The 26,947-nt window shown below is 41.1% G+C and overlaps 1 protein-coding gene and 1 pseudogene across 5 annotated transcripts in view; one reads left to right on the top strand and one right to left on the bottom strand.

Moving 5' to 3' along the window:
- The window catches only part of RABGAP1L (RAB GTPase activating protein 1 like), a 762,787-nt gene that overhangs the window by 157,686 nt on the left and 578,154 nt on the right, over window positions 1–26,947 (bottom strand). The window contains exon 1 of one of the 5 annotated variants that reach the window (XM_045983138.1): window positions 6,935–7,637. The exons of the other annotated variants lie outside the window; for them this stretch is intronic. Within the exon in view, the coding sequence (XP_045839094.1) occupies window positions 6,935–7,102 (168 nt within the window). The 5' untranslated portion in view covers window positions 7,103–7,637. Of the gene's footprint in view, window positions 1–6,934; window positions 7,638–26,947 lie in introns of those variants that run through there. 5 annotated transcript variants of the gene reach the window in all.
- LOC123928186 lies at window positions 7,871–10,638 on the top strand (annotated as a pseudogene).

Below are 26,947 nucleotides of genomic sequence, written 5' to 3'. Positions count from 1 at the left end.
GGGCCTTGTCTGTCTTGTGCATTGCTGTATCCACAGTGACAAGAATAATAACTGGAATATAGGAGGTACTCAATTAAAATTTACTGAATGAATGAATTCTACTTTCATCTCGCCTCCCTTTTAAACAGAAACATGTAAAATAAAATATTAATCCATACAGCAGGCATTTCCACAGGGGTTCCAGGTTGCCTCAGCTTCAGATCCATAAGCCAGTAATCAGAAAGTAGAGCTGGGCTACCAGCAGCAGTGAAAAACAAGCCTCGGTGCATCTCTAATTGACTTCCTCCCTCGTGGATACTTAGACACAATGGCCATAAGTGGTAGAGAGAACGTTTAGCACGTCAGAGTGCTCTCAACTCACCTTAACTTAGTTGGGAAAGACTGTTAGGGGAAACTTCAGCCTAAGAGGGGGCTTCTCTGACCAACGTGTCAACTGCTGAATTATGGGAAAGCAACCAGCTGCCAGATACACCAGACACACTACATCCCCAGTCTTCCCTTCTCAGTTGTGTTACTGGCTTTGATGATCAGCTCTCTGGTGACTGCTGGGAAAACTCAAGACACACTGCTTCTAGAGTTCATGTTGAAGCGGGATGAGCAGCTACCCTCCCCACCCCAAAGCCTCTGAGGGCACTGCTTCTACTTTCTGTGCAACCAAGCTCTAGTTACCTGGTAACACACACCCCCAAAATGCTGGTGCAGTTCCTTGCCTGCAGGCAGTAGCATGATTACCGAATACTGGCCAAGCTCTCATTTCAAGTCCAGCCTCTGAGCTCGTGCAGAAGCAGGAAGGTGAGGATTAAAGACAAGGAATCGTGAAGCCTGTGACATGTGACCTCTGGTCAGCCAGGAGTGGCCAGGACAGAGAGATGCACTTTGAAGGAGGCCATCCGCTCAGGGAAAGTGCAGCAAGAAGCTCACCACCTGGATGGGGCCGAACCTGGGCTAAGTCTCTGGAAACCAGAATTCAGAGAGCCCTGTGATTGCCCTTTTCAAGTCACTGCTTACCTTCATGATGCTCCAGATCCCATGGCCCACTCCGTTAAGCCCTGTCGGAGAGGAGCTCTAACGACCCCCCGAGCAGAAGGACTCGGGGCAGACAGACATGTGGAAACTGCATGGTAGTCAGCCCCCTAATCTCAGTTTCTAGAAAGTAGTTGGCAATTAAAGAGACTCAAACAAGGCTGCAAAGGGTGAACTAAATCCATTCTGATCCCAGCTCTGGCTATCTTGTGGGGCTGCTTAATCGCCACTGTTCTACTTTAAAAAGGGAGCATCTTCGACCTGAAGAATTGGAGAAGGAAATAAGTTAAGCCCTATAAGTGCATTTTGTGAACCCCAAAACAAATACAAGGGATGACAGTTTGGAAAGTTGTCTCTGGGTTGCTCAAACATGCTCAGGTACTGGTATTTTGGTAGCTAAAAACAGTACCCTGCTCTCAGTGACATTTTTAATTCCAGAAAGCAGGCAGTCTAAGTTGTAAGAACTTATATTCCTGTCATGGACTGAAATAAAGCTAATTTCATTGAGAATTAAAAAAAAATACATGCCAGAAGACAACCCCAGGAGAGGCAAAAGCCACGCCAATAAGCAAAAAGTATATTAACAAAAACCTTGCTTGCCATTGCTCCAGAAGACAATCTGCAGTCCTACTCTGATTCTGGAGGGCTTTTCCCTCCAGTTCAAGAGACTCCCATAATCTCTAAGTATCACCTCCAAATACCATCAGCAGACTGTAAATTTATAGGGGTAACCCTCCATTTTCTGACAGATGTATGCAAGAGGTTTTTCGCTCTACAAATGAGGAATAGATACCTCTTGGTCTGGAAAAATTTGGATGCTTCACTAAGAATTTATCACAAAGTTGTTTGGTTTTATAAACACTTTGTAAAAATCACAATTTGCACACATATGTGTGTACGTATCTATATAGTGGGATCATATATTTTTTTATTGATTACATATTCACTTTCTCTAAAATGGAAGATATTTTTAAAAGCCCGAGAGGTGGGGCACCTGAATGGCTCAGTGGGTTAAGCCTCTGCCTTCAGTTCAGGTCATGATCTCAGGGTCCTGGGATCGAGCCCCGCATCGAGCTCTCTGCTCAGCGCGGAGCCTGCTTCCCTCCCTCTCTCTGCCTACTTGTGATCTCTCTCTCGTGACAAATTAATAAATAAAATCTTAAAAAATAATAAAAAAAAACAAAAGCCTGAGAGGTCTCACTACCTAGAGATAAACATAATTAACAATTTGTTACATTGCTTATAATCATTTTTTCCTATCCTCATACACATATATTTAAGAAAATTTGAATCATATTAGTACATATCACCTTATTAAATATATATGCTTCACAACTGCCAAGCATTAATGTAACAGTCTTAGTCCAAGTCAAGCATTAATTTAACAGTCTTAGTCCAAAATATAAGTAGCAGTGCTTTCTATGAAACTAAAACATGACTTTACACAGCTTAGCAATCAACTGGCTATGGAGATGTTGTAATTAAGTTTACAGTTGTATATATGAACGCTACATGTCTACCCTGACAATGAAGAGAAGCTTAACCCATGAGCTTGTGATAAGACCTAAGCTTTAAAAATGTACCCCTGTTTCTCCGCTTTTTGGCTAAGATCAAGTGTAAAAATGCACCTCTAAAATTCAAGGACCAAACCAAGTACCCAAAAGAGGGGAGGCTGTCTTTGCTACATCTGTCTTCGCTACAACAGAACTCTGTCAGGCTAGAAGAACTGATTGGAGCTGGAAAGGCTGTTCTTCAACTGGGAAATTCTTTGAGATCTTCTATATTGTCTTCGGAATGATCATGAGGGAAGAGTATCATAATGAAAATGCAATTACTTTCCTGACATTATTTGTTAAGTGAAGTTAGCCAGAAAGTAACACAGATGAGAGCTAGGGAAATTTAAATAAGCAAAGACATGTTTTCTTCCCTTGTAAAATAGAGAACCTATCAGCTTTTAAATAAGAATAAATGATAACTTTTGAAAATTAGTGGATCTATTAACATTCATCTTTTGCTCCCCAAACTTGCTGTCAAATCCTTTTAAGTGATGATATGGAACATATTTATCAATTACACCTCCAAAGGAAGGATTACTTCTTTCTTCATTTGAATAGAATTATATGTAAAGATTACTTGGACAATTAAAAACATTTCAATCAGTCCTACTTCTATTTCCTTTCTAGGTAAGAAGAACTATCCAGAGAGAAAAGGTAAGTAGGATTTTTTTTTTTTTTTTTTTTTTTTTTTAAGTAGGATGCTGATTTAGGAATCCTTTCCACTTCCCTCAGTAAAATGAATTAAGCATATTGCCAGGCACATGAGAGACACCAACATAAATTTGTTCTATGAATTCATAAAAGCTCCACTTCAAGCACATCCAGTATTAAAAAGTCACAATTGATAAAATGCAAATTAGAGAGTAGATATAGGACTTATCTTAATATAAAAACTGATTTCTATATTTTGAAGGGCATCAGAAGTATGAATGGCAACTTTATATTTGACTCTTCAAGTTTCAAGAGTTGTAACCTCTCTTCAATGAGGAATCCTTGAAGCAGTTAAAACAGACATAAGAATGGGAGACAGACTTGGTCTTCTGGCTTTTCATCCCAATAATCAATCCTCCTTCGGATTCACTTTGCACAGTGCCCACAGTGTCATACTGAAACCATAGCCAACATAGGATGATCTGATCATAACGTCCCACACCATATAACAGCTAATAAAATCTAAAGGGAGAAAAGGGAGATTCTGAATAGGAGCAGAATAAAAGTTTTCCTTTTTCTTTAAATTTCACACACTTACAGAGTATGGACTCTGGCTATGTGTCACTGCTGATACCATTTCCAGTGTGTTTTTCCCACTGAAAAATTCAGTGCAAGAGTATCACATTTTAAAGTGATTTTTTTTTTTTTTTTTTTTTTAAGAGGCAGGGTGGGTGGCAAGAAACAGCTCTAACATTGGGTGTTAGCTCCAGATGCTTCTGTTCTGAACCTCTCACGACTCTTGGATGATCAATCGTTCTTTAAGGGCCACCGATAAGCAGCAAATTCTAAGTTTGATTATTTTAGGGGATTTTTTTTTTTTTAAATCTAGGTATGGTTCTCTTTCTCACCTTTGCAATTTTTACCACAAATGGCTTTTTCTTCCTTTATAGTGTCTACAGGATTTCTATTCAGTAGAGACATATTTTTGGAAGTCTGAGAATCATTTGGAAGCACAGGCTTTAGAAGAGGGAAACCTTACTTCGCTGGTATCTAGGATACCTATATCTCTTGCTTTGGAATTTTAATTTCACCAAAGTAATGTGTTTGGTGAGTCTACACACAGAATTTATGCCTTAAGGTAATATCTACAATGAAGTCCTTGTACTTGATTTGTTAAAGGGAAATTGTTGTTTACTAAGTGCACCTCTGAAGGACAAGAAGCAAGAATTTCAAATGTAATTTAAATAAAAACTTTAAAAAAATTCAAATGTGCTTGGTATTCTAATCATTTGATGTTCCCTCTGTGAATCAGGGGACAATGAATAAGGCTCAAAGTCCAAATCTACAACACTGTCTTGGTAGATCTTCATTCATTTGATCAGTCCATCAAGAAAATTAACTGACATGAAATAAAAATTACTGGGATCTTTAAAGTAAAATAACATATTTACATGTGTCCAACCTACATGCATTCATGTTTAAAACCTATCTGAAAACCAAAACTTCATTGCCCACCCTTTTGAGTGGTAATGGAAAGATTGTAGTATTGCCTGTGACAGGATCCCTCTCAGGACCAGCCTGTGCAGACCGGCCATCGATCCCACATCATTAGCCAGTCCAATAACACACAGCTGAACGACTGTACTTCCTCCTGGTACACATGCTAAATGAACTTTAAGCAGTAACTCATTGGATAGCTGATCTCAATTCACAGCCATATTACTAATTAAAGGGGACGTGATTTCCCAAACTGTAGAGTACCCTAGTTCTATCAATGATCTTTTCAGTACAATGCTGTATAACAAAGTCAGAAATTGCCAAATGACCCTACAGACAACTCAGTATATGCTTTCCATGTGTAATTAATGCAAATGGCACCATTACCTAGGCTGAATGTGAGAGCCCAAAACAACCCAAGGGATGTACGACCTTGAATACCTAATTGGGCAACCGAGCCAACTTCATATGATTGCAATACACAAAGCCACATAACCTCCAGAAGATCTAAAGCGAATGAACCCAACTCCTTGTGGATTTTATGGCCAATAATTGGTTTTAATGTAAAGGCATTATAAATTCAACCCTAATGTGGACTTAAGTATGAGAGACAGTCTTAGTTATCAATTTCTGTTTTCCTTCAAAGCACTGAAAGTCTGAAGTGGCAAAGGAAGGCAGCACCAGATTACTGGAAAGTTGGCAGTGGGAGCCCTGGAGTCACAAAGTTAAGTAGTCTTTAAGAATATAAAAATATTTGAGAACCAAAAATGGACTCCTAAAAGAGATGTAGAGAATTTGTTGAAATATATTTTAGCACTTAATAGTGTCAGAGGTCCTGAATAAAATGCTTTTTATTTCACTAAAACAAAACAAACCAACCAACCAAACAAAAAACAACCAAAAAAAAACTCCTTTCTAATAGAACATAAGCCTTCAGTTTTCTTTTTTAAGATAAATGAGGTTCAGGGAAACAGAATTCAAGTGAGCACTGATGACCTCACCTGGGCATTAACACGTATGTACTGAACTCTTTTTCTTTCTTTCCCAAATGACAAAGAAACTGTATTTCTCAAAAATATCCCCTCCCCCATAATTATATGCTGGTCACTGCTTCTAACTTCATCTTGCAAAGATAAACAGACTTTCTTCGGGGTGAAAAATCCCTCCTGCATACAGCTACCTAAAATGTTGTTATGATTAAGCAAGGGGGATGATATTTACATGCAAAAACATGCATGAAGACTGAATTGGTAACTGCAAAGATAATATAAACAGAGATGAACTAGACTGATGAGAGAGATATGAGAGAAAAGTGTTAAATTCAGTCAACGTTATACTTCTGAAAAGACTCAAATATGACAGAACCATAACGAAAGAACAGTCTGGAATGGTATTAAACTCCATTGTATAAAATAGACAAAGCTTAATTATTCTTGTTCAATTACCAAATAATGGTATAGGACTACTGTAGACCAATTACATTATAGAACAGTTGCTAGGTACAGTTCTCAAACCACTGAAAAGAAACCCTGCACCAGCGATTGTGGGTATTTAATTTTAACCCTTGGTAGGAAGTGAGGAAGGGTGATTTTCTTCTTGTGCAGAAAATCAAAAAACAAGCAAGCTAGACTTCCCAGATTCACAGCACAGACCCAACAGCTTTAAGCTGCTTCATAGATACACTGTTCAAGCATTCCAGGAGAAAAATTTTCAATTTCTTACCCAAGGATTTTTAAGGGGTAAAATTCCCTAACCAGTTAAAAAAAAAAAAATCAAGTTGGCAATCAAACTGTGAGGTTAGAACGCAAACCACATTAGTCTAGATAAGTAGCAATGTCTGTTGTGAAATTTAACCCTTTGGAGATGTAAATAACAGAATGCCTATATCAAGCACTTGGCTACTCTGCTTTACTGCTGAGTCTAGGCAACCAGAAAACATTTTTTTTTCCCCTGCCACAGAGATAATGCCGCTAATGTGGCCCTGGGCTCTCAGAAAAGAGCCATAGCTCCTCTAGCCAATTAAGGAGTGGCGTGGACCAGGCTCAGCCAGAGCCCCAGGGCAGCGGCCACTCAGCACTTCCTGCTGGGTAGTGTGGGGAAGAGGAAAAGAAAACAGGAGACTCTGCAAGCCTCTTTTAGGGATACAGGAATTCTCACAGAGGGTGGCAGATTCCCTACAAATGAAGTTCAATGAAAAACAGTCTCACCGCCAGAAGCCGAGGCACAAACAGACGATGCCCCATCCCCAGAAGTTCCAGCACCCGACATGCATACTCATTCACCAGCTTGCTCCTCTCGTCGTGCATGTCCTGGGACTTTCTGACTGGAGGTGTGAGCTTAGCAGCTGGGGCTGGGCAGGGTACCCCTTCTTCCATGAGCAGTAAGTAGGTGTCCAGAATGAGAAAGCTGGATCTCTGATCCCCAATTTTGAGAACTGCAGTGGGAAGGGAGCCAGGCTTAGGTCTCCCCAGGAGCACGCACAAGCCAGTCTGTGGTGGGAATTGTCAGCTAACGTCTCCACAGGAAGAACATTTTGGCTAAATTATCCACTGTGCAAGAGCCCCAAAGTAGACTGGAAAACGAAATCAAATACTGAGCTAAATAAAAAACGGCAAAAGCAATCAAATGCAAGAAAATGGCCAAGAGTGATGCAGGAGAGTTCAGATATATGTGTTAAAATGTACCAGCAGCTCAGAACGGTCTAGCATGTAAAGAGAGAGTGTGTGTCTGTGCGCGCGTGTGCGTGCGTGAGTGTGTGTGTGTGAGCAGACAGCAGCAGCAGTAGCCAGGAAGCCAGGGCAGTTGTGAAGCTGCAAGGAGAAAAGGATGAGCTCATTGCAATCCTTGATTCGTGACAAGCAGCGCCACGGCTGCCGCCGCCGCTGCCGCCGCCACCGCTGCCGCCTCTCGCTGTGAATCAGTAATGAAGGGGTAGGGAAGGAAGGGGAGGGAAGAGGAGGAGGTAGGTGAATGAGCATGCAGAGTGTGTCTCGGGGGAGAATGCTGTAATAAGAAGCCAATGGCCAGCCGTTGGACAGATGTGCTTCCCCCTCCCAGTCCACCTTCAATCAGTGTTGTTAGTCTGACAGCTTACGCTGTTGAATCCTAAAGCCAGAGACAGAACGAGCTTCTCTTCCTATGTAATGCTCGCAGAAAAGCCAGACAGCCTGCCAGCTAAACGGCTGACCTTTCTTCCCTCTTGCTTTCTAATAATGATAGCAGGTAAAGTCTGATTTTATGCCGCGTATTTAAAGTGGGATCCTCCGATCCTGGTTAGACGATGGAAATCTCTCCAGGGGAGAGGTTGAGGGTGAAATGATACGGGGGTGGGGGGAACAGACAGCAAAGACCGAGCTTCCAAGAAAGGACACACCCTCAAGTTGCAGTGTTTGCGCAATAATAATGACTTTTTGCAATGCTAGTGTGTGAAGTTATTTCAGCATTCTGGGAAGTCATAATTAAAAGGAAGGTTTTTATAAGCATGCAATATGACAAAACATAAACACCTCCAACATAATAATGAGCATACACCTGAGGAACCACTGAAGTGGAGATTCTCAAAGCAGTAATAACTTTCTTAAACCGCAGATCCTGATAAATGCTCAGTTAATAGCTCTAAACATTATTCTAATGCTCCAGTCCAATTAATCCTTCCCTACTAATAATATAACTGTGGATTATCCATGCTTTAAAATTTTAGAGTGTCAGTATGTGTTATATTAACTTCCTTGATGTGAATAGTCAGTTACAGCCAAATGAAGGCAAAAAGACAAGCTCCCCTTTGGGAGCAGTTTGTAAACTTCAGCAAACAATGAACTAATCATGCTCAGAATCTTGGTGCTGAGTTCTGTAGCTAACACGAGACCAGCTTCTTCATGCAAGTTGTAGTATGATACAGAGTAAGAGAACCATAGCGAGTTCCTTCTGAGTCTTAAGTTTCCTGCTCTGACAAATGAGAGTTATAGATCTCTGTAAGTAACAAAATAGAAACATCAGCGTATCTCTGTGATGTTGGTTAAAGAAAGAGATTAATTACAGAATTGGGGCGAAAGGCAAATACCTCCTGCTTTAACAGAATATTGTTTTGTTTCTTTTTCCAAAACTCAGTAAAACATTTCTGTTAAATATTTTGAGTATTCACAAAGTCTTAAATACGATATTTATATATTGTTGTCAAGTCTTCTGTTTCTTCCAAAAATTATCTTTTCCCCCCAAAATGATTTCTCTCTTTCTCTTTTTTTTTAAGATTTTATTTATTTATTTGACAGACAGAGATCACAAGTAGGCAGAGAGGTAGGCAGAGAGAGAGGAGAAAGCAGGCTCCCCACTGAGCAGAGAGCTTGATGTGGGGCTCGATCCCAGGACCCTGGGATCATGACCTGAGCCGAAGGCAGAGGCTTTAACCCACTGAGCCACCCAGGTGCCCCATTTCTTTTTTTCTTTTCTTTTTTTTTTTTTTTTTTAGAGAGAAAAAGAATGTGTGTGTGCTACAGAGGGAGGGGGAGAGAGAGAATCTTAAGCAGGTTGCATGCCCTGCAGTGGCTCACTGCCAGGCTCTATCTCATGACTCTGAGATTATGACCTGAGTCAAAAATCAAGAGTTGGATGCTTAACCAACTGAGCCACCCAGGTGCCCCTCCAAAAATGATTTCTTAAAAAACTAGAGATTTTAGTGTAGAATGATCAAAACCATCAGAATATCACACACACATACACACACACACCCCACACACATTTCAGATCCCTAAGGTTCTGGAGGAAATGTCTCATGGGTTACTCAGGCTAACTGGAGGGGGAGATTGTAAGGTTGAGGACAGAGGTTCTGGGCCTCTCAGAGCCTACCCCTCGCCACACACACCCCTCTGGGAACAGCTCCATTTTTATCTTGTTTACATACTGGAGTTCTGCACGAGATTCTGTTTGAAAAGACTGTGCAAGTGCTGTGTCAGTGTGCAAAGCACTGTCATGGAAGCTTCCCTTTTCAGGACAAGGGGATATTTTTACTTGCAAAGGAAGGGAGAATTCAGTGAATTCAGTTGCTTACAGGACTTTTTTGGACTGATACATTTTTTAAAAGATAGGGATAATGTTTCCATGCAACTGACTTGGGTTCAAGGACTCTGGCAGAGTCATTTATTTTTTCTTATATAAACCAGAAACAAAAAATTTCTTCCCCAAAAGGATTCTGGTAAGAAGTCAAAATTAATAAAAAAAACTTTGGAACTATGGTTTGGCTTTGATGGTCACAAAAGAAGTTCTATTAAATGAAATAAACAAAGTATGATGTTTTAATAAGCAAACCAAGTTACACTTAAAGCAATTATAAACGTGGTCCTGTATCTCAGTTTTCCTAATCTCTCCATCATCCTCCCCCTCAAAAATGCATTATCATTGAGAAAATGAAGGTAAGGTTCAGGTTGGGCTCTGAGTGGCCCCTGCTGGGAGGGCAGCAGTGGTTTCATGGGGCAATGACATGGGTCCAGAGTGTATCTTCCCAACCAGTCTGAGGAACGGGGGCCACACCAGAGCCCTGCAGAAGGCTTGGGGATCAGAGCAGTGAGCAGCCTGAGGAAGAACAGGAGGAAGAAGGAAGTGGGTGGAGGCCCAGCTGGCTACTCCCCCCAACCAAGACGCTGAGCCAGAGGAGGCAGAGCTGGCACTGTGGGGGATGGAGAAGATGGAGATGCTGACGCGCAGAACCGGATGCAGGTCCTGGGACTTCACAGACCAGACCCACGGAGATGGAAAGGGAGCAGCAGCATAGCACGGAGCAACGACAGCTCTGTTCCCGTGGACCCAGAACACGCTGAGCTGGTGAAAGGGGCGAAGGCTGACGGTCGAGAATGCCCAGGGGGAAGATATGGTACCAAAGGCCCTCCAGGCCCAGAAGGCAACCCCTGCCTGGAAATGACCACTCCGAGAGGGGTGTCATCTCCCTGCACTCCAGGCCAGAACCCACAGAGGAGTGAACACACTCCAGCTTCGAATGTCCATGCCTATCCTCTGGTCTTCCTTTCCACATCAAGATGAACCAGACTTGCCAGAAACCTACTCGCTCCGGTCTGTGTATATGAGATACCAGCCCAAGGCCAACCTGTCTTGGCATGTATCACTCTGGGGAGAATAAAGCATTCTCTATGAATACCCTCCCGTCCTGAGCATCATCCCTCACTTTCAAAATTTCCATAATTTTTCAGGTTGTCCTTTGAGAAGAGCCATTGAACAATATCAGGTAAAATAACTCTTCACTTGGTGAAGTGAAAGAATGGATTCTAGGCATTTCTGAAGACTTATAAGAGTGATTCATCTCAGTGAGCATTTTCTCTTCTCCCTTCCCAATTCCCCAAGTAACGTTTTTATTGCTGATGAGATTCAGTGCAGTACACTTCTGAGAGATACATTTTTGAGTTATAAAGTAATCCAAAGATGAAACTAGTGACAGAAAAAAAAAAAAAAAACCTCTTCTAAACTAACCAGTTAAAAATACACGATTTCTCAAATTTTCTTACACTATCATGAAGATTTAAAAAAAAAATCTGTAAAGGAAGTTCAGCAGCAAGTTGAAGATAATATGGGAAATTTGGATGAATCATGCAATGAGGCAGAGTGAGAAAAAAGTAAAGAGGAGCAGGCAATGGTCCCTAAGCCATGGTCTGAAGAAAAGAAGGCTCTCTCTGGAGTGCGGGAATCCAGTGGACGGTGGTGCAGTCCTAATCAGAGCCTTGTGCTTGAGTGCTCTCCCTGAGCCCCTCCACTGAGTCATGATTGCTGGACATGTGCGGGACATGAACAGAAGCCCACTATAAAATTAAGAGCATATTTGACTTAATTTGTGGAATTGACCAATTTATGGAATTGCAAAGAAACATGCTAAGTAGTCACTTCAGGGGGTACACAAACATTAGCAAGAGAATTAGCCAAATACTGATAAAAGACATTCCTGTGAGACCAACTGCCTCTTCAGTTCTAACCCTGAAGTTTAAACACTTAGTAATAACTAGGAAAGGACCTATATGCTTCTCAACCTGAAAAGGTAAAAGGACAAAAACTGAATTCTTTTTTGTACGATAGATAATTTTTTAATTTTTTATTTTGATTTTTTAAAGATTTATTTGTTTGGGAGAAAGAGGGAGAGCACACCTGAGACAGGACATGAGCAGGGGTGGGGGCAGAGGGAGAGGGAGAAGCAGACTTCTGGCTGAGCAGGGGCTCAAACCCAGGACCCGAGATCATGACCTGAGCCAAAGGCAGATGCTTTTTTTTTTTTTTTTAGATTTTATTTTATTTATTCGACAGAGAGAGACACAGTGAGAGAGGGAGCACAAGCAGGGGGAGCGGCAGAGGGAGGGGGAGAAGCAGGCTTCCCACCAAGCAGGGAGCCTGATGCGGGGCTCCATCCCAGCACCCCAAGATCATGACCTGAGCAGACGGCAGATGCTTAACCCAAACGACTGAGCCACCGAGGCGCCCCTGGATAGACAACTTTTTAAAAGATGCACCCTCAATAATTTGGCAAGTTTTTAAGATCCGACAAAGGTCTTGACGTATGTGTAAAGTTCTGCACAAGGCACAGCCTGCCATTCAAGCTTCAGCCCTGCTGCTGCCTCCGCAGGTGGAAAGAGCCCCCAGATGCTGCTGCTAACTTTATGTATTATTCACACTACTTGAAGAAGAGGCTAAAATGAAGTGTAGTGAGACTGAGCCTATCAGTTACATCGCAGGGAGATGAGTCTCATTGTTTTGTAGCTGGAATTCATACCCTGAAGAATTGGAGTACAAAATAAAATACGACATTAATTGACATCATGGTGGGTAGTTCAGGTAACAGGTTTATAGGAATTCAAAGGGGAAAAAAAAAGATTCCTGTAAAATATTATGGACTTCCCTAGTGTTTAAGAATGGTCTGACCTCTAGTAAGACTTAAGGCATAACCACTTTATTTCATTTTTTTTAATTATTTAAAAAAAATTTTTTTAATATTTTATTTATTTGACAGAGAGAAATCACAACTAGGCAGAGAGGCAGGCAGAGAGAGAGGAGGAAGCAGGCTCCCTGCAGAGCAGAGAGCCCGATGTGGGGCTTGATCCCAGGACCCTGGGATCATGACCTGAGCCGAAGGCAGAGGCTTTAACCCACTGAGTCACCCAGGTGCCCCAAGGCATAACCACTTTAAAGGAGTTTTTTTTTTAATAGAAGAGAGAACTTTTTCCCACCAACAATAATTTAATAACATGCTCAACAGTCATGGTAACAATTTTTGTGGTCAGATTCTAGCTTAATGCCTTTATCAATGCAAGAACTTTTAGTCTCTTTAAGAGTTGGTCATTTTGGGGCGCCTGGGTGGCTCAGTGGTTTAAGCCGCTGCCTTCGGCTCAGGTCATGATCTCAGGGTCCTGGGATCGAGTCCCACGTCAGGCTCTCTGCTCTGAAGGGAGCCTGCTTCCCTCTCACTCTCTCTGCCTGCCTCTCTGCCTACTTGTGATCTCTCTCTGTCAAATAAATAAAATATTTTAAAAAAATTATTTTTAATATAAAATCTAAAAAAAAAAAAAAGAGTTGGTCATTTTGCCTCTAATTCCTTATGTCTATTGACAACTATCTCAAAAGGCTGCCTGTTTTATTATTGGACATGCGTTTGTTTAGAAAGTACTACTTGTAGTAAGCCAGGAATGTGAAACTTCTAGTCACTGGGTTGGGGAATATATTTTATAACAACACAGAATTAAGTCAACTTTTTTAATGTGACATTAATTCAAATATTTGAAGGCAGTCTTAATTTCCTTATCTCCAAGCTAACCACCCCTGTTGCTAACTGGACCTCCCATAACCTGGTTTCTGTACCATTCTAAAGTGTTCACAATCCTACCTCCTGGGTAGAACACACTTTTTGGACAATGTCCCCTCAGTAAGGCACTACCTACACTAAAAAGGATACTCTAGGTAAGACAGCAGGATCATAAAATAATGCGTTACTAGACCCTAGAAAGCATCAGAGTCTAACATGTTTATCCGACTGATGCTAAGACTGAGGCAGCAGATATGTGACTGGTTTGGGATCATAGCACTTGCTGGAGGCAGAGCCAGGAAGCCAAGATCCCAGAGCCCAGTTGCAAGGCAGGGAACCTTACACTTCCTGCGCTGTTGTTGTCTTCCAATTAAGGTAGCCCATTAAACAAACAAACCAACAAACAGCTCTCTTATTAGGAAAACTTCTTCACCATTTTATTTCACAGGGAACTGACCTGGAGCCCGTGCCCCCTCCCTGCTATGAAAGGATCTAAGACTCATAGGGGTGAGTTGAGAGGAGCAGCCAAAAGCCTCCTTGAGAATCACCCCTTCTGAACACACACGTAGGAAAACCAAGCACAGCTCTGTCTTCTCCGTGTTTAAGAGAGGTGCACTCTCTCCTTCGATCACACGGTTAGAGAGACTCCGTCCCTGGGAGCTCAGCCAAGAGTGCCTCATGAAGAGCAGCTTTCTCGAAGCCATGCTGGTGATGCAGGTTTGAACAGGGAATGCTGTCTCAGTTCATTCATCCCATTCCCTGGGCACTTTGCATAAGGCTCACATTTATTTTCAGGTAGGCAGAAGCATAAATAAATGTCAGCAGGGGCCTGCTTGTTTTTTTTTTTTAAATGTTACATTGATCAGATTAAAATGATGACCTACAGAATCCAGACTGTTCCTTGATCCTCTCATGCTGGATCAGCATTTTACTTCTTATTTTTATATGTGTTTGAGTGTACGTGTGTGTTGTTTGTCATGGCTATTAAAAATAATGAGGCACTTTATTCATCTTGATAAGTGGTGAATTGCCTTACCTTCTTCCCATGGTCCACCTCCAGCTCTCTATTAAATTTGCCATCTCTGGCATCTTCATGTTACAAGAATGCTAAGTGTAGTTTACTAGCTGTCACTGAGAAAAATAATATTTTCAGTGGAGTCGCTATGTGGGTCAGCCCATGTATTAGCAAGTGAATTTGTTTCCATAAAATGAATATGTCAAGACGGGGACAGTCAGGGCTTTTTTGCATAGACAAGTCCATGTTCTGGAACAACGGTGGTAATAGGTAGTCCAGCTGTACTATTTCCTTGCCCCTGCCCCCGGCTCACAGCTTCAGATGGATTCAGTAGAATTTCCAAGGTAGCAAAATGCTGAGAATGGGAGGTGATTTTTTCCTCTACTTTCACTGGAGGTGATCGGCTCCCTCTTCACCTGCCGTGAGAGTTCAGTTCCTGTAGATGTCAGCACTGGCACGGGCTGACTTACGTGATGGTAGCAGAACAGGTGCACAGGGGTCTTCCCTGCGTGGTGGGCTCCTTTATCTATCTCACACTGCTCTTTGCTCCAAGCAGGGCCTAACAAAGTCACAAACTCTGGTAGATACGTACGTAACTAACAGTATAAATGATAACAGTTACTACTTATTCAGTATCTACAAAGACTATGAACTAGGCAAGCTCTTAGAGTATGCATTCCTGCATTTAATCCTAACAACCACTGATGACATTTTCCCATTGGAGGCACCTGAGCTTAGAACAGTGAAGTGACTTGCCCAAGATCATGTTGCTGGAAAGGGGTAACTGCAATTGTAGTTTTTGGATAACTACCGAATATTTAAAATCTAACTTGAGTTATTAAGCAGTGGAGGAGGTAGACTTAAACAGGCTGGATCCTAGAAACTAATCAAATTAGTCCAGTGCAGACAACAGGATTTACACAGTCGTGTCACTATGAATAGACTAAGGGACTAGTGTGTCTTGGGTTCTAAAAAGAAATGAGGGAGGGGCGCCTGGGTGGCTCAGAGGGTTAAAGCCTCTGCCTTTGGCTCAGGTCATGATCCCAGAGTCCTGGGATCGAGCCCCGCATCGGGCTCTCTGCTCAGCCAGGAACCTGCTTCCCTTCCTCTCTCTGCCTGCCTCTCTGTCTACTTGTAAACTCTCTCTGTCAAATAAATAAATAAAATCTTTAAAAAAAAAAAAAAAGAAATGAGGGAAATGAAAACAGAGTAAAAACTTATGCTCAAAAAGCAGCACCTGGGGGCGCCTGGGTGGCTCAGTGGTTTAAGCCGCTGCCTTCGGCTCAGGTCATGATCTCAGGGTCCTGGGATCGAGTCCCGCATCGGGCTCTCTGCTCGGCAGGAGGCCTGCTTCCCTCTCTCTCTCTCTGCCTGCCTCTCTATCTACTTGTGATCTCTCTGTCAAATAAATAAATAAAATATTAAAAAAAAAAAAGCAGCACCTGTACCCTGGTAATCCTATCCATACCTTTCTTGTTAATCACTATTGAACAACCCAGCCACAGGATCAGCCAACCTGAATATCCATCTCCTTATAGGATCTGTGCAGCCTCACATGTAACTTGATCTCAGCGTACAAAGTCACAATTTCTTCCCCACACAGATCTTCCTCTGACATGGGTGCTAGGAACATGTTGGTGAGTGAAGCAAATGCAAAATGTTTCCTTAAAGAGCATTCTGTTTGGTGAGGTCAGTTATTTCCCTGACATGTCCTATCCTGGCTAATGGGTTCCCCATCTGCCCAATTATACAGTAGGCACCTGGGTGTCATCCCAGAGTCCTCCTTTTACCTCCCTCTACCTCTAACCCATCAATCAAGTGGGTTCAACCTCCTCACCATCTCTCAAAACTATCCCCTCTTCTCCACCTCTTCTATCCCTCTTCTCCATCTCTTCTGCTTTGAGATCAGTCCTTAGTATATGACATACTGGGATTGCCACTGTGTACAAAACTCAAGGTAGTTGGAGTTCCCCGCGTGCACCTGCTAGCTCCATGTCTCCAAGTCTTTGTTCTTGCTTTCTCCTTTTCTTGAACTGTGCTTCCCCTCTAATTCACTTACCTTTTCTTAATCTGTCAAAATTCAAACTCTGATTCAACTCTAATTCACTTACCTTTTCTTAATCTGTCAAAATTCCTGCAGGAACCACCCTTCAACCCCACGTTGGGACAACTGGCCCACTGTTTGCCCCCCCAGGTCTCTGCCTGTGCTATCTCTGACACAGCACTTGCAGGCTTATGCTTAATGAGTTGCATGGAAATCAACAGTTAGGGTCCCTCTCCCCTGCTAAGGCAATTAGAGATAGGTATCATGTACCATCCTCCTTCTTGTCCTAAAAACTGAGCAGAGGCGGTTACTTGACACATAATGGTTATCCTATAATTGTTTCCTGAAATGGTTCTGCATTCAAGATGGAAAAACATGTGTAGGAGAACGGCAGCTAAACATTTCTCTGATTAGAGATATTGGTGCTTTAATATTTCTGAGCCTTTTAAGATGCTCTTCCGTCTTTCTGGAACACATTTCCTCCATCATTTTTTCCTTTAAAAGTTTTAACAATCGTTCAAAATGTTACCAAAAGAACAAAAACTGAGATGTCAGACAGACCTGGATTTAAAACCAACATTTGATGTCCAGTAACCGTGTGACTTGAGAAAAGCTAACCTCTTTGAGTCTCATTTTTCACTAAGGAAATAAGGTTTGTAACAGTACTCTTATGAAGCTGCTAATATTACTAATGACTGTGACGTCTCTAGGTCGGCAAGCTGGATGACAGTACAGGTAGTAACTGACAGGGAAAGCACTGGGGCCAGGAAAGGGTGAAGGATGAACAGAGTTAGCAAGAAATATGTGGCAGTCTGTTGGGGATGTTCCACAGGCCATGGGAAAGAGGAATCTGGAGCCAAAGGATGGGTTTAAGAATCACTGGTGAAATATGGGAATGAATGAGGTAAACGAGGGAAAATATGAAACCTGTGAAGAGATGTTCTCATATTATGTCATGATATTCTTCTCCATTATGCCAGATGTGATTTAATAACTAGTTGTATTTTATTAGGGAAATAATTGGCCTCACCAGGCAGAATGCTACTTAAGGGAACATTTTGCATTTGCTTCACTCACCAACATGTTCCTAGCACCCAGTAGAGTGACTACATATACAAAGAGCTCAAGAAATAATTACCGACTTGATGAATAATGGAATCTCATAATATTCACTGATGGACTTTCTAGTCGTTTGCTTGAAATTTGGTGACCTAAATTTTAGTAACGTGAGAATACAAAATCCTAATAAAAATGTGCTGAGGTGGAGGTAAGAATAAAAATCTAAGTGCCTATTATGGGCCAGACCCCGGGCCACCCACATCCATGCACGGTCTTACTCCATCCCTATAATATGAGGTAATGAGATCACTGCTAAAAGAAATGATTTGTTCACGTTTTGCAAGTCAATATTTTTTAAGTTATCACTACAGCCAATGTGGGGCTCGAACTCACAACCCTGAGATCAAGAGTTGCATGCTTTTCTGACTGAACTTAGACAAGCATGCCTTTGCAAAATCCATCTGCCCGATTTCTACAACATCCTTGATTCCTTGATTTCCCACTTTCCCTCAGCCTTCCATGTCCAGTTTATCTACGAGTCCTGTCAGCTCTGTACGCAACATTATCTGAATCGGTCTTCTCTCTCCAGCTTCACTGTGACCACCTTAGTCCCAGCTACGATCACATCCTGACTCGGCCTTCTGAAGTCAGTCTGACTTGTCTCCATTCTCGCTTCTTTTTCAATTCACATTCTAGACACCAGAATTCCTCAGTCCAAGATTTATGGTCTTAAAACCATAAATCAGATACAATTTCTCCCTTTTAAAACTTAAACTGGCTTCCCCTTAAATCCCTATGCCAACACTGCTGTTTATATGTCTCTACTGATCTGGTCCCTGCCTAGCTCCCTGACCACAGCTCCTTCCTCTCTACATCTCACTCACTCACTGTGCTCCATTCACACTGGCCCCCTCTCTGTTTTCAACATACAAAACTTCTCCTGCCTTAGGGCCTTTGTACTTGCTGTTGTCTCTGGTTGTCATAAGGCTGGGTCCACTACATTATTCAACTCAAATGCTATTTTGCTCACAGGGGCCTTCTCTTACCATCTCATCTAATGGAGAGCAGTAACAGGCTGGATTCTACTGTATTCTTTCTTTCACAACATTCATCACTATGAAACTGTTTACTTCTTTCTCATGTATGATCTCTTTCTCCAGCTAGAAAATATCCGGGCAAGGCTCACAGGGGAGAGGAGGGAGAGTTTTAAATAACCTTTACTGACAAGTTAACCTTCACATACATGTAAAGTAAGACTCTGGTTTCAGCTTCTTTTTTTCATTCATTCATTCATTCATCTTTACTTTAAAGGATTTTTATTTTACAGGGCCTTCTGAATCTCTCTTTTTTCTTTAGCAACCAGGAGTCAGCTAAAGTGACTCCTTGACATTTACAGATTCGATATTTATGGTTTCAGCTCTCCCTGAGAGACCCCACAAGGCCGTAATACAGCAACTTGTGGGTTTACTGAGGAATGAATTCAGTTACTTCTGTGTAGCAGATGGTAAGCAAGCTTACCTAATAGTCTTTGTTCTTCACAGTTATTCTGTGTTCTTATGACAAAGCAGTTATTTTATCTCAATTTAAAAAAATACTGAATAAAAATATCATAATGGTATTAAAACATTTAAAAGCATTACAGAACATATCTTTCAGGAGTGTCAAGTTGTTTTTTTCCCCCTGAACCTATGTTTATATACATCTTTGAACAAAAGGTCTACCTGGTGAACTGTAGCAATCCCATGATTAATACCAAATGTTACACTTCCAAAAAACGCTTCTGTGAATCTATAAGCATCATAAAGACGAGCCACCTAAAACTGCAGAAACCATTTTAGACATGCAAGTAGCTGAGTCATTGTGGTTTTTGGTAGAGAGAGGTTTCTATATTTAAGAAAAAAGATATCATGAAATTGGTTTTTAAAAATGTCCTGGAAACTCTGGATAAGATATCCAAGATAGTTGATAAACTATCAACTAGTTTAGGAAAAAAGAAATTAACACCACAAAATAACCAGAAACATCCATTAGACCTAGTGGGAACAGAGAGAACTAAATGAGCCCAGGGGCAAAAGGTGAAAGAGGAAATATTCAGTACATTATGCACATATCATGAGCCCAGAGTTGTGCCTGAGGCCAGGGGAATATACAACAAGCGCATAAGATGGTCCCCATCCTCAGTGGCATTACAGATTTGGGGCAGAAACAAGACCCATGACTTGGACATGAGGGGATCCCGTGACTGTGCAATAATCTGCCTAATAGGTACATCTGAGGACACTTTATGATGGAAATGAATGCCCCATGATGGGTGAACAATATAATGAAGACAAATCTGTAGAAAGGTGAATCAGGTAGCAGAGGGCAAGGGAGTTTAAGAGAAGAAGAGACTGAAGGTAGACAAGTCATAAAGCCCTTGCAGTGAGCCAAATGTGAGAAGAAGAAAGCCTGGACCGGTGTGGTTGCCATGGACACAGAGCAATGCTTAAATCTGAGAAGCATCAGAAAGGAAAAATAGCTCTTCATTATATTCGTGTAACTTTCCAAGTACATGTGGCTTATTATGTCTTCTTTTATATAACTCATTGATATAAGATTGCCAGAGAGAATATTCTTTACCAAATCAGGGACAGGAGCACCACAGAGGAAGTGAAATGCCCCCTGACATATGAATTCTTCCTCCAAGTCGCTGATTTTGAGGCACTAAATTTGGCTAAAAGATCAATTGGTTTGGTCACTTTCCCTGAGAGTCCAATTATTAATGGAGTTCAAACCCTAATGCTTTAGGCAGAACAAGCGGAAGCTGATCTGAGAGCACTTCCTCACTTGTCGGGACACACTGGTTATCACTAAGTGAGCAGTAAGACTGTGTGAGACCGACTGCTTAAGGTCTAATAAACTGCCCTTCCTCCAAAAAACATTTTATATGCAGCTCCTTTCCTTAAAATTAAAGAGAGAACAGGACTGGAAAGTTGTGAAGAGGACAAGAAAAAGAAAGGAGAGAATAGCAATGAGAATAGCAATGACTTAGCATTTATCATCGAACATATCTAATTGTTCCCATATCTCCCTGATGGCTCCTGGGAAACGTTGCTCGGTGTCCCCTGTACCCTACCCCTTCCATCCCTGCTGTCACAGCCTTGGTTCAAAGGGCCTCCATGATTTCTCCCTGGACTATCCTAATAGTTCACTACTCTCCATATTTATTACCAGTATCCCCACATTTCCCTTTATTTCTCACTGTCTTCAAAATTTTCTTCCTAAAACACCACATCTAATTATGTGACTATTTGAAGGTAGCCTCTGGCCCACAGGTTCAAAGGTTAGCACACAACCCTAGCTATAAGCCACCCTTCAGACAATTTAGACCTCTCCTGCCTTTCCAATTACTTCTGTCACCTTGACACCTTAAGCCCAACGTTCTCATGAAGCTTCTTCCCCAACATGCTGTATTTTATGATATTTCTGGTGCTCACATATGCCATTCTCATTGCCCGAAATATCACTCCTTGTCTTCTCTTGTCATCTTTTTAAGTTTTATTTATTTAAGTAATTTCTACACCCAATGTGGAGCTTGAACTCATGACCCCAGGATCAAGAGTCAGATGCTCTTCCAACTGAGCCAGCCAGGTGCCTCTCCTTGCTACTTAAGACTCAAATGTCACTTTCTCTTTCAAGTCATCCCTATCATTACCTCCTTCCTCTGCCTTTGTCTCCTGTCCTGTCTCTTCATGACCACACAGTAACAATCACTCTGTGGCAATCATTGTATATCTATCTATCTTTCGTACTTATTTGTGAAGCCCTTGACTTGACTACAACGTATTCATCTTGGCAAGTCCACTACCCAACAGCTCCTGGTCACTGTGGTCACAGATTATAAAAATAAATATTGAGTAAATCAATGAATAACAGATGCTCAAATGAAGAAGTGAGTTATAAACAGAATTTAAATGGGAGCTTGATTTTTAAAAAGACATGTATTTCGGTAGGGGATGGTAAGTGTCTATTTTATTTAATGTCTAAATTAGTAAGAAGAAAGGTCAAGATGAAAGCAAGTGCCATATTTATGGATTTCTAAAAGAAAAGAGGGAAAATGCTAACACATAGTAAAACAGTGTAAAAGCCATAAGAAAATAAATAAAACTCAAATTATTTAGCAATATGCTATCACTTGGTAGTTTCTTCAGAAGTACACAGATGTGACCTGAGGAGTGTGGGGGCTCTCATCATGAGACAGGTTAGGTCTCTGGAGGTGCACCGGTGGACAAAAGAACACTTCGCAGGATGGACACAAATGCAAGTCCAGAAGTCATTGTTTTAGTTTGAACATTAGTGTGTGAAATATATGGGGGAGGGGAGTGTTAAATTAAAAAATGTTTTCCATTTCACACGGAAACAAAGTATATGTGTGGAAGGAAGCAGTAACTTACTTGGCTGTAAGTAATCAGTACTGCAAAATCCAATCATTAAGGTTCTCAAACAAAGGTTTCTTAAGATTTTATTTATTTGACAGATAGACACAGCGAGAGAGGGAATACAAACAGGGGGAGTGAGCGAGGGAGAAGCAGGCCTGAGCAGGGAGCCCAATGCCGGCTCGATCCCCGGACCCTAGGATTGTGTCCTGAGCTGAAGGCAGGCGCCCAACGACTGAGCCACCCAGGCGCCCTTCAAACAAAGGTTTCTAAACAATGCTATCCTGCACCCAAATTATAATTTATAATTTATAATTATTTATAATTTCTAATTTATAATAAATTATTAACATAAAATACACCTTTAAGAAAACATCTGATCAGCAAGTTTATTTGCCCAAGAGGGCAGACACTCAGAATTTACTAATAACAGGATTGAAATCACACTCAAGAAAATGACATGGAAATCACTTGTGGCAGATGGAAGATACTTCCGTATGTCCCCCTATAAGCTGTTACTTTTTTTTTTTAAGATTTTATTTATTTATTTGACAGACAGAGATCACAAGTAGGTGGAGAGGCAGGCAGAGAGAGAGGAGAAAGCAGGCTACCGGCCGAGCAGACAGCCCGATGCAGGGCTCGATCCCAGGACCCCAGGATCACCACCCGAGCTGAAGGCAGAGGCTTTAACCCACTGAGCCACCCAGGCATCCCAAGCCATTACATTTAGATAAGAGAAAAACTACAATGGGTAAGATGTCTGAAATGAAATTAGCCAGGCTAGATAAATTAACTGAAGAATTTCGTTCCAATGTCCATTTGTTTTACATTTACATACGGTTTTTATTTCTTTCTTTCCTATGAATGAAAGCTGAGAAATCTAGCCAACCTTCAAGAACTAAAAGTCTAACACATAAGTATTTCACTGTACACAAGGCAATGGGGCCTGAGAACAGGTGTTGCCACTAAAAGGCTTACAGTCTGCATGTGATAGTGGAGAAGTAGTGGGGTCTGTATGGTCAGCACTTGAATAAACATGCTCAAAACTCCTGCAAGACCCAAACCAGCATGTGCTTGAAAGAGGCATGACTCCTTTAGCTCATTAAATACCCATGTCAGCTTTGTTGTCTTTCCTCTGAAATGCGAACACATTACTTTCCAATAGGAATGCACCAACTACAACTGTGCTCAGCAGGAATTCCTTTGATTTCTTCTATTTACCCTAAAATTGCCTAAACCTAGGATAAAACACCAAATCATGATAACTACAATTTATATGTATATGTATTTATATTTTCATTTATATATATATTTACTGAAATTGCTTATTTTATTAAAGTGGTAGCTGAGTGGAAAACTAACAATCTGAAAGACTTAATTCTCTGTTTTAAAATCACCTATTAACAATATATTTTGAAATACTGCAATATATTCTATACAAAAAGGAAGGAGGAGGAGGAGGAGAAGAAAAACTTTCCAAGAACTTACTTAAATATCACCAAGGGGCATCTGGGTGGCTCAGTGGGTTAAGCCTCTGCTTTTGGCTCAGGTCATGATCTCAGGGTCCTGGGATGGAGCCCCGTATTGGGTTCTCTGCTCATCAAGGAGCCTGCTTCCCCCCCTCCCCCGCCTGCCTCTCTGCCTACTTGAGATCTCTCTCTCAGTCAAATAAATAAATAAAATCTTTAAAAATAGATAGATAGATAGATAGATAAATATCACCAAGAATGAAATAGGTCCTATTTGAAATATATCACCTCCCATGATTTTCTAATTAAGGAGGAGGCATTTATAATTTAATAACTAAGAAAAGATTAAAAAAAAAAAAAAGAATAGATTGACTGGTAGCTTCCTTTCCAAGGCTGGTCATTTAAAATGGAGCTGGTCCAACCACCTCCAGCTGCCCCCTCCCCACTTCCATCTCCAGGCTGCCCTTCTTTCCACTTATTTTCATTTGCTCTTCTGACAGTTCTGTCTGTTCTTGTTGGTACTCGGGTTCTCACAGTTCATTCCAGGCCAGCCTTACGTGATGGCTTGTGCCCATCTTGATGACCTCCTCCAGTTCATCTGCTCAACTCTCAACCTTTATAGTGTACGAACACCTTGTGTAGATGATCCACCACCAGTCCCACGTGGGCATCCACCTCTCCCACTGCCTGTTCCAACAGGGAGGGATCCCAGACTGGTGATGTCAAAGAAGGACAAGAGATCTGAGCTAAGGTACATATAACAAATTGATGAAGACAGCTAAAGAGAAAGGATAATGAGTAAAAGTAGTCAAGTCTATAATTATCTAAATAAAAGAGAAAAAATAACAAAGATACAAAGATGTTCACTCACTTCTCAATTTACCAGCAGAGAATTGGGGCACTAATTTCAGACTGAGGATTAGCTGATTTGCGTGTGTATTGTAATTGTATTTAAGTATCTCCTGTATCAGGAAGAAACGTAAACAAATTTAATGACTTCACTGAAGTCATTCCGTGTGTTCCTAGCAGTGTATTCAGACTCCTTACCTGGCATTCCCTCACACCCCACTCCAGTATACTATGCCCCCTAAGAGTCTAATCTCTCCTAGGGTGCAAAGTGCCACCCATGCAGAGTTGTAAGCTGACCCAGCAACAAACGAACAAATTAGTTTCAAAGAGCTTCTCTTAAATTCTTGAAATGGCATTTAAGTAAAAGAAAGCACTTGAACATGGAAGCTATAATGTAACAGTATTTCCTGAGAGTTCTCTCTATTTAGGACTGTAACACAGAGATGACCAGAGATGAGATGTGAGCTGGATTTGAAAAAAATATGTAGATTTAGAGAGACTGGAAGGCTGTTCACAGACAGAAAGCAGACAAGCCCCAGGTGTGCCGGGCTCGTCTTGAATCCACTTCCAGTTTAGCTGGAGTAGAGAGAACGTGATGACGTTAGAGCCATCCATGTGAGTACAGTATGGACAGTTTTCAGGAAAAGACTAGGGTATTTGAACTCCATTCCAGTTTTTAGGAGTTAGTCAAGTTCTATTACATATAAGAGAAAAGGGATAGAAACAGTATCTGAAGCTATACTTAATTAACATCAATAATTTTGAGAGAAATTTCTTTCTGTGCATGATTATTTAGATTGAAAAAATTTTAAATGTGGGACATGGGACTTTTGTATTCAGAAGAAAGGAGTTTTTGGCATACATAATTAATGTGAAAAGATCTGAATTTACTGTATAAACAATGAATTTAATCTAAAGAAGCAAGGATTAGTGTGGTTTCTTTCTCTCCAATATAAAATATGAAAACAAAGCACAGATCATTAGGGAAAAATAAAAACTACTTCAAATATTGCCTTAAATGAAGTGCAGTCTACTTAAACACAACAACTAGAAAAAGGATGAGGTTAATCTTTTGGCCTTTTGCAACTCTGTGCATCAATCCTGGAATTAGGGATGCTTGCTGAACATGCAGAAATGCGCTTGCCACTCTGGCAGATAAAAAGAAAGCTTCAGACTGCCCTTAAGAAATCGCCTAATGGGAGAATGCAGAACATCCCTATCTAGATAAAGGAAACACAGTATGTTAGTGACAAAGTGAATGATGCATTTTGTAACTGCAGCAGAGGTCCATTTCAGGCCAGAGGCTTAGGAACCATCCTTAAACAGGGGAGGGTTTGAGCCAGAGCACAGGGGCTAGGAAGACTGTATAAACGAAGAAAAGGAGGCATGATATATAAAATTAAGATGCTTTCAGCATACAGAGCTAGGCTTTAGCTCAAAGACACTGATGGGAGAATGAAGAAACGGAGATACTGTAATTATCAAGAACATGATGTAGAGATATGTGGATCCCCATCTCTGTAAATGACACTCGCATAAAGTTGTGCAGTATGTAAGCTGCCTTATCCACATAGCAATAATGACACTTAGAAATATCAAAGGCCACTGAAGACTTTATAACAGGTGGCTAAAAAATAAAATTGGAACTTGAGCTAGGACAAAATTTAGGAATTATTTTCTTTGGAAAATGAATGTCCACAATGCAAAAATGCAGAAGGCCCAAAGACTTATCTATGGCTAAAATCTGAGGAGGAAGAGGAACCCTCCAAAGGGATGGGTAGAGAAGCAAGGGACCTCAAGAGTCCGTAACTGTGGAAGAACAGAATGGTACCACATCACAGAATACTTTTTTTCCCCCCGATCAGTCTAACTACAGAATTATGATGAGGTAGGGAGTAAATTGTGAAAACATCAGTTCTTATACCAATCTTATGCTGTTTTTCTCTGTAGCTTCTGTGTCTGAAGACAGAAGACATACCACTTTGTCCAAATTTGGAAAGTAGTACCCATGTGACCATACTTCAATTTCCTCTAGTTAATAAAAATCTCAAATTGCAAAATAAAATGTAAACTGTGAAAAAGAGCACTCTTTAACAGATAAAGTGCCAATCAGATGATCTCCTTCTTCAGTGAGTTTTGGCAGTTTGTAGTTTTCAAGAGATTTGTCCCTTTCATCTAAGTTGTCAAACTGCCATAAAGGTGTTCAGAATCTTCTTCTATTATCCTTTGTAGTGTTTGTGGAATCTGTTGTTAGTAATTTGTGTCTTCTCTTTTGCCTTCCTGGTCAGTCTGCTTAGAAGTCTTATTAGGTACATAAATGTTAATCATCTTAAAGTGTTTTTCATTTGTTTGAGCTACTCTTTCTCCTCTTTCCCTTTTTTCTGCTTCTTTCAGGTTGAATACTTTTTACGGTTCTATTTTATTTCCTTTGTTGGCTTATTAGCTGTAACCCTATTTTGCGATTTTAGCAGTTGCATTACTGTTGCTTTAACTTATCACAGTCCACCTTCAAATGGGATTACACCCTTCACATTTAGTTTAAGTGCCGTACAATGGTATAATACCATTGCTTCTCTCCCGGCTT

This window comes from Meles meles, chromosome 17 (assembly GCF_922984935.1).
Source record: "Meles meles chromosome 17, mMelMel3.1 paternal haplotype, whole genome shotgun sequence".
Taxonomy (NCBI): Eukaryota; Metazoa; Chordata; class Mammalia; order Carnivora; family Mustelidae; genus Meles; species Meles meles.
Note: the sequence above shows the minus strand (reverse complement) of the source record. Positions and strands in the feature narration are given on the sequence as shown.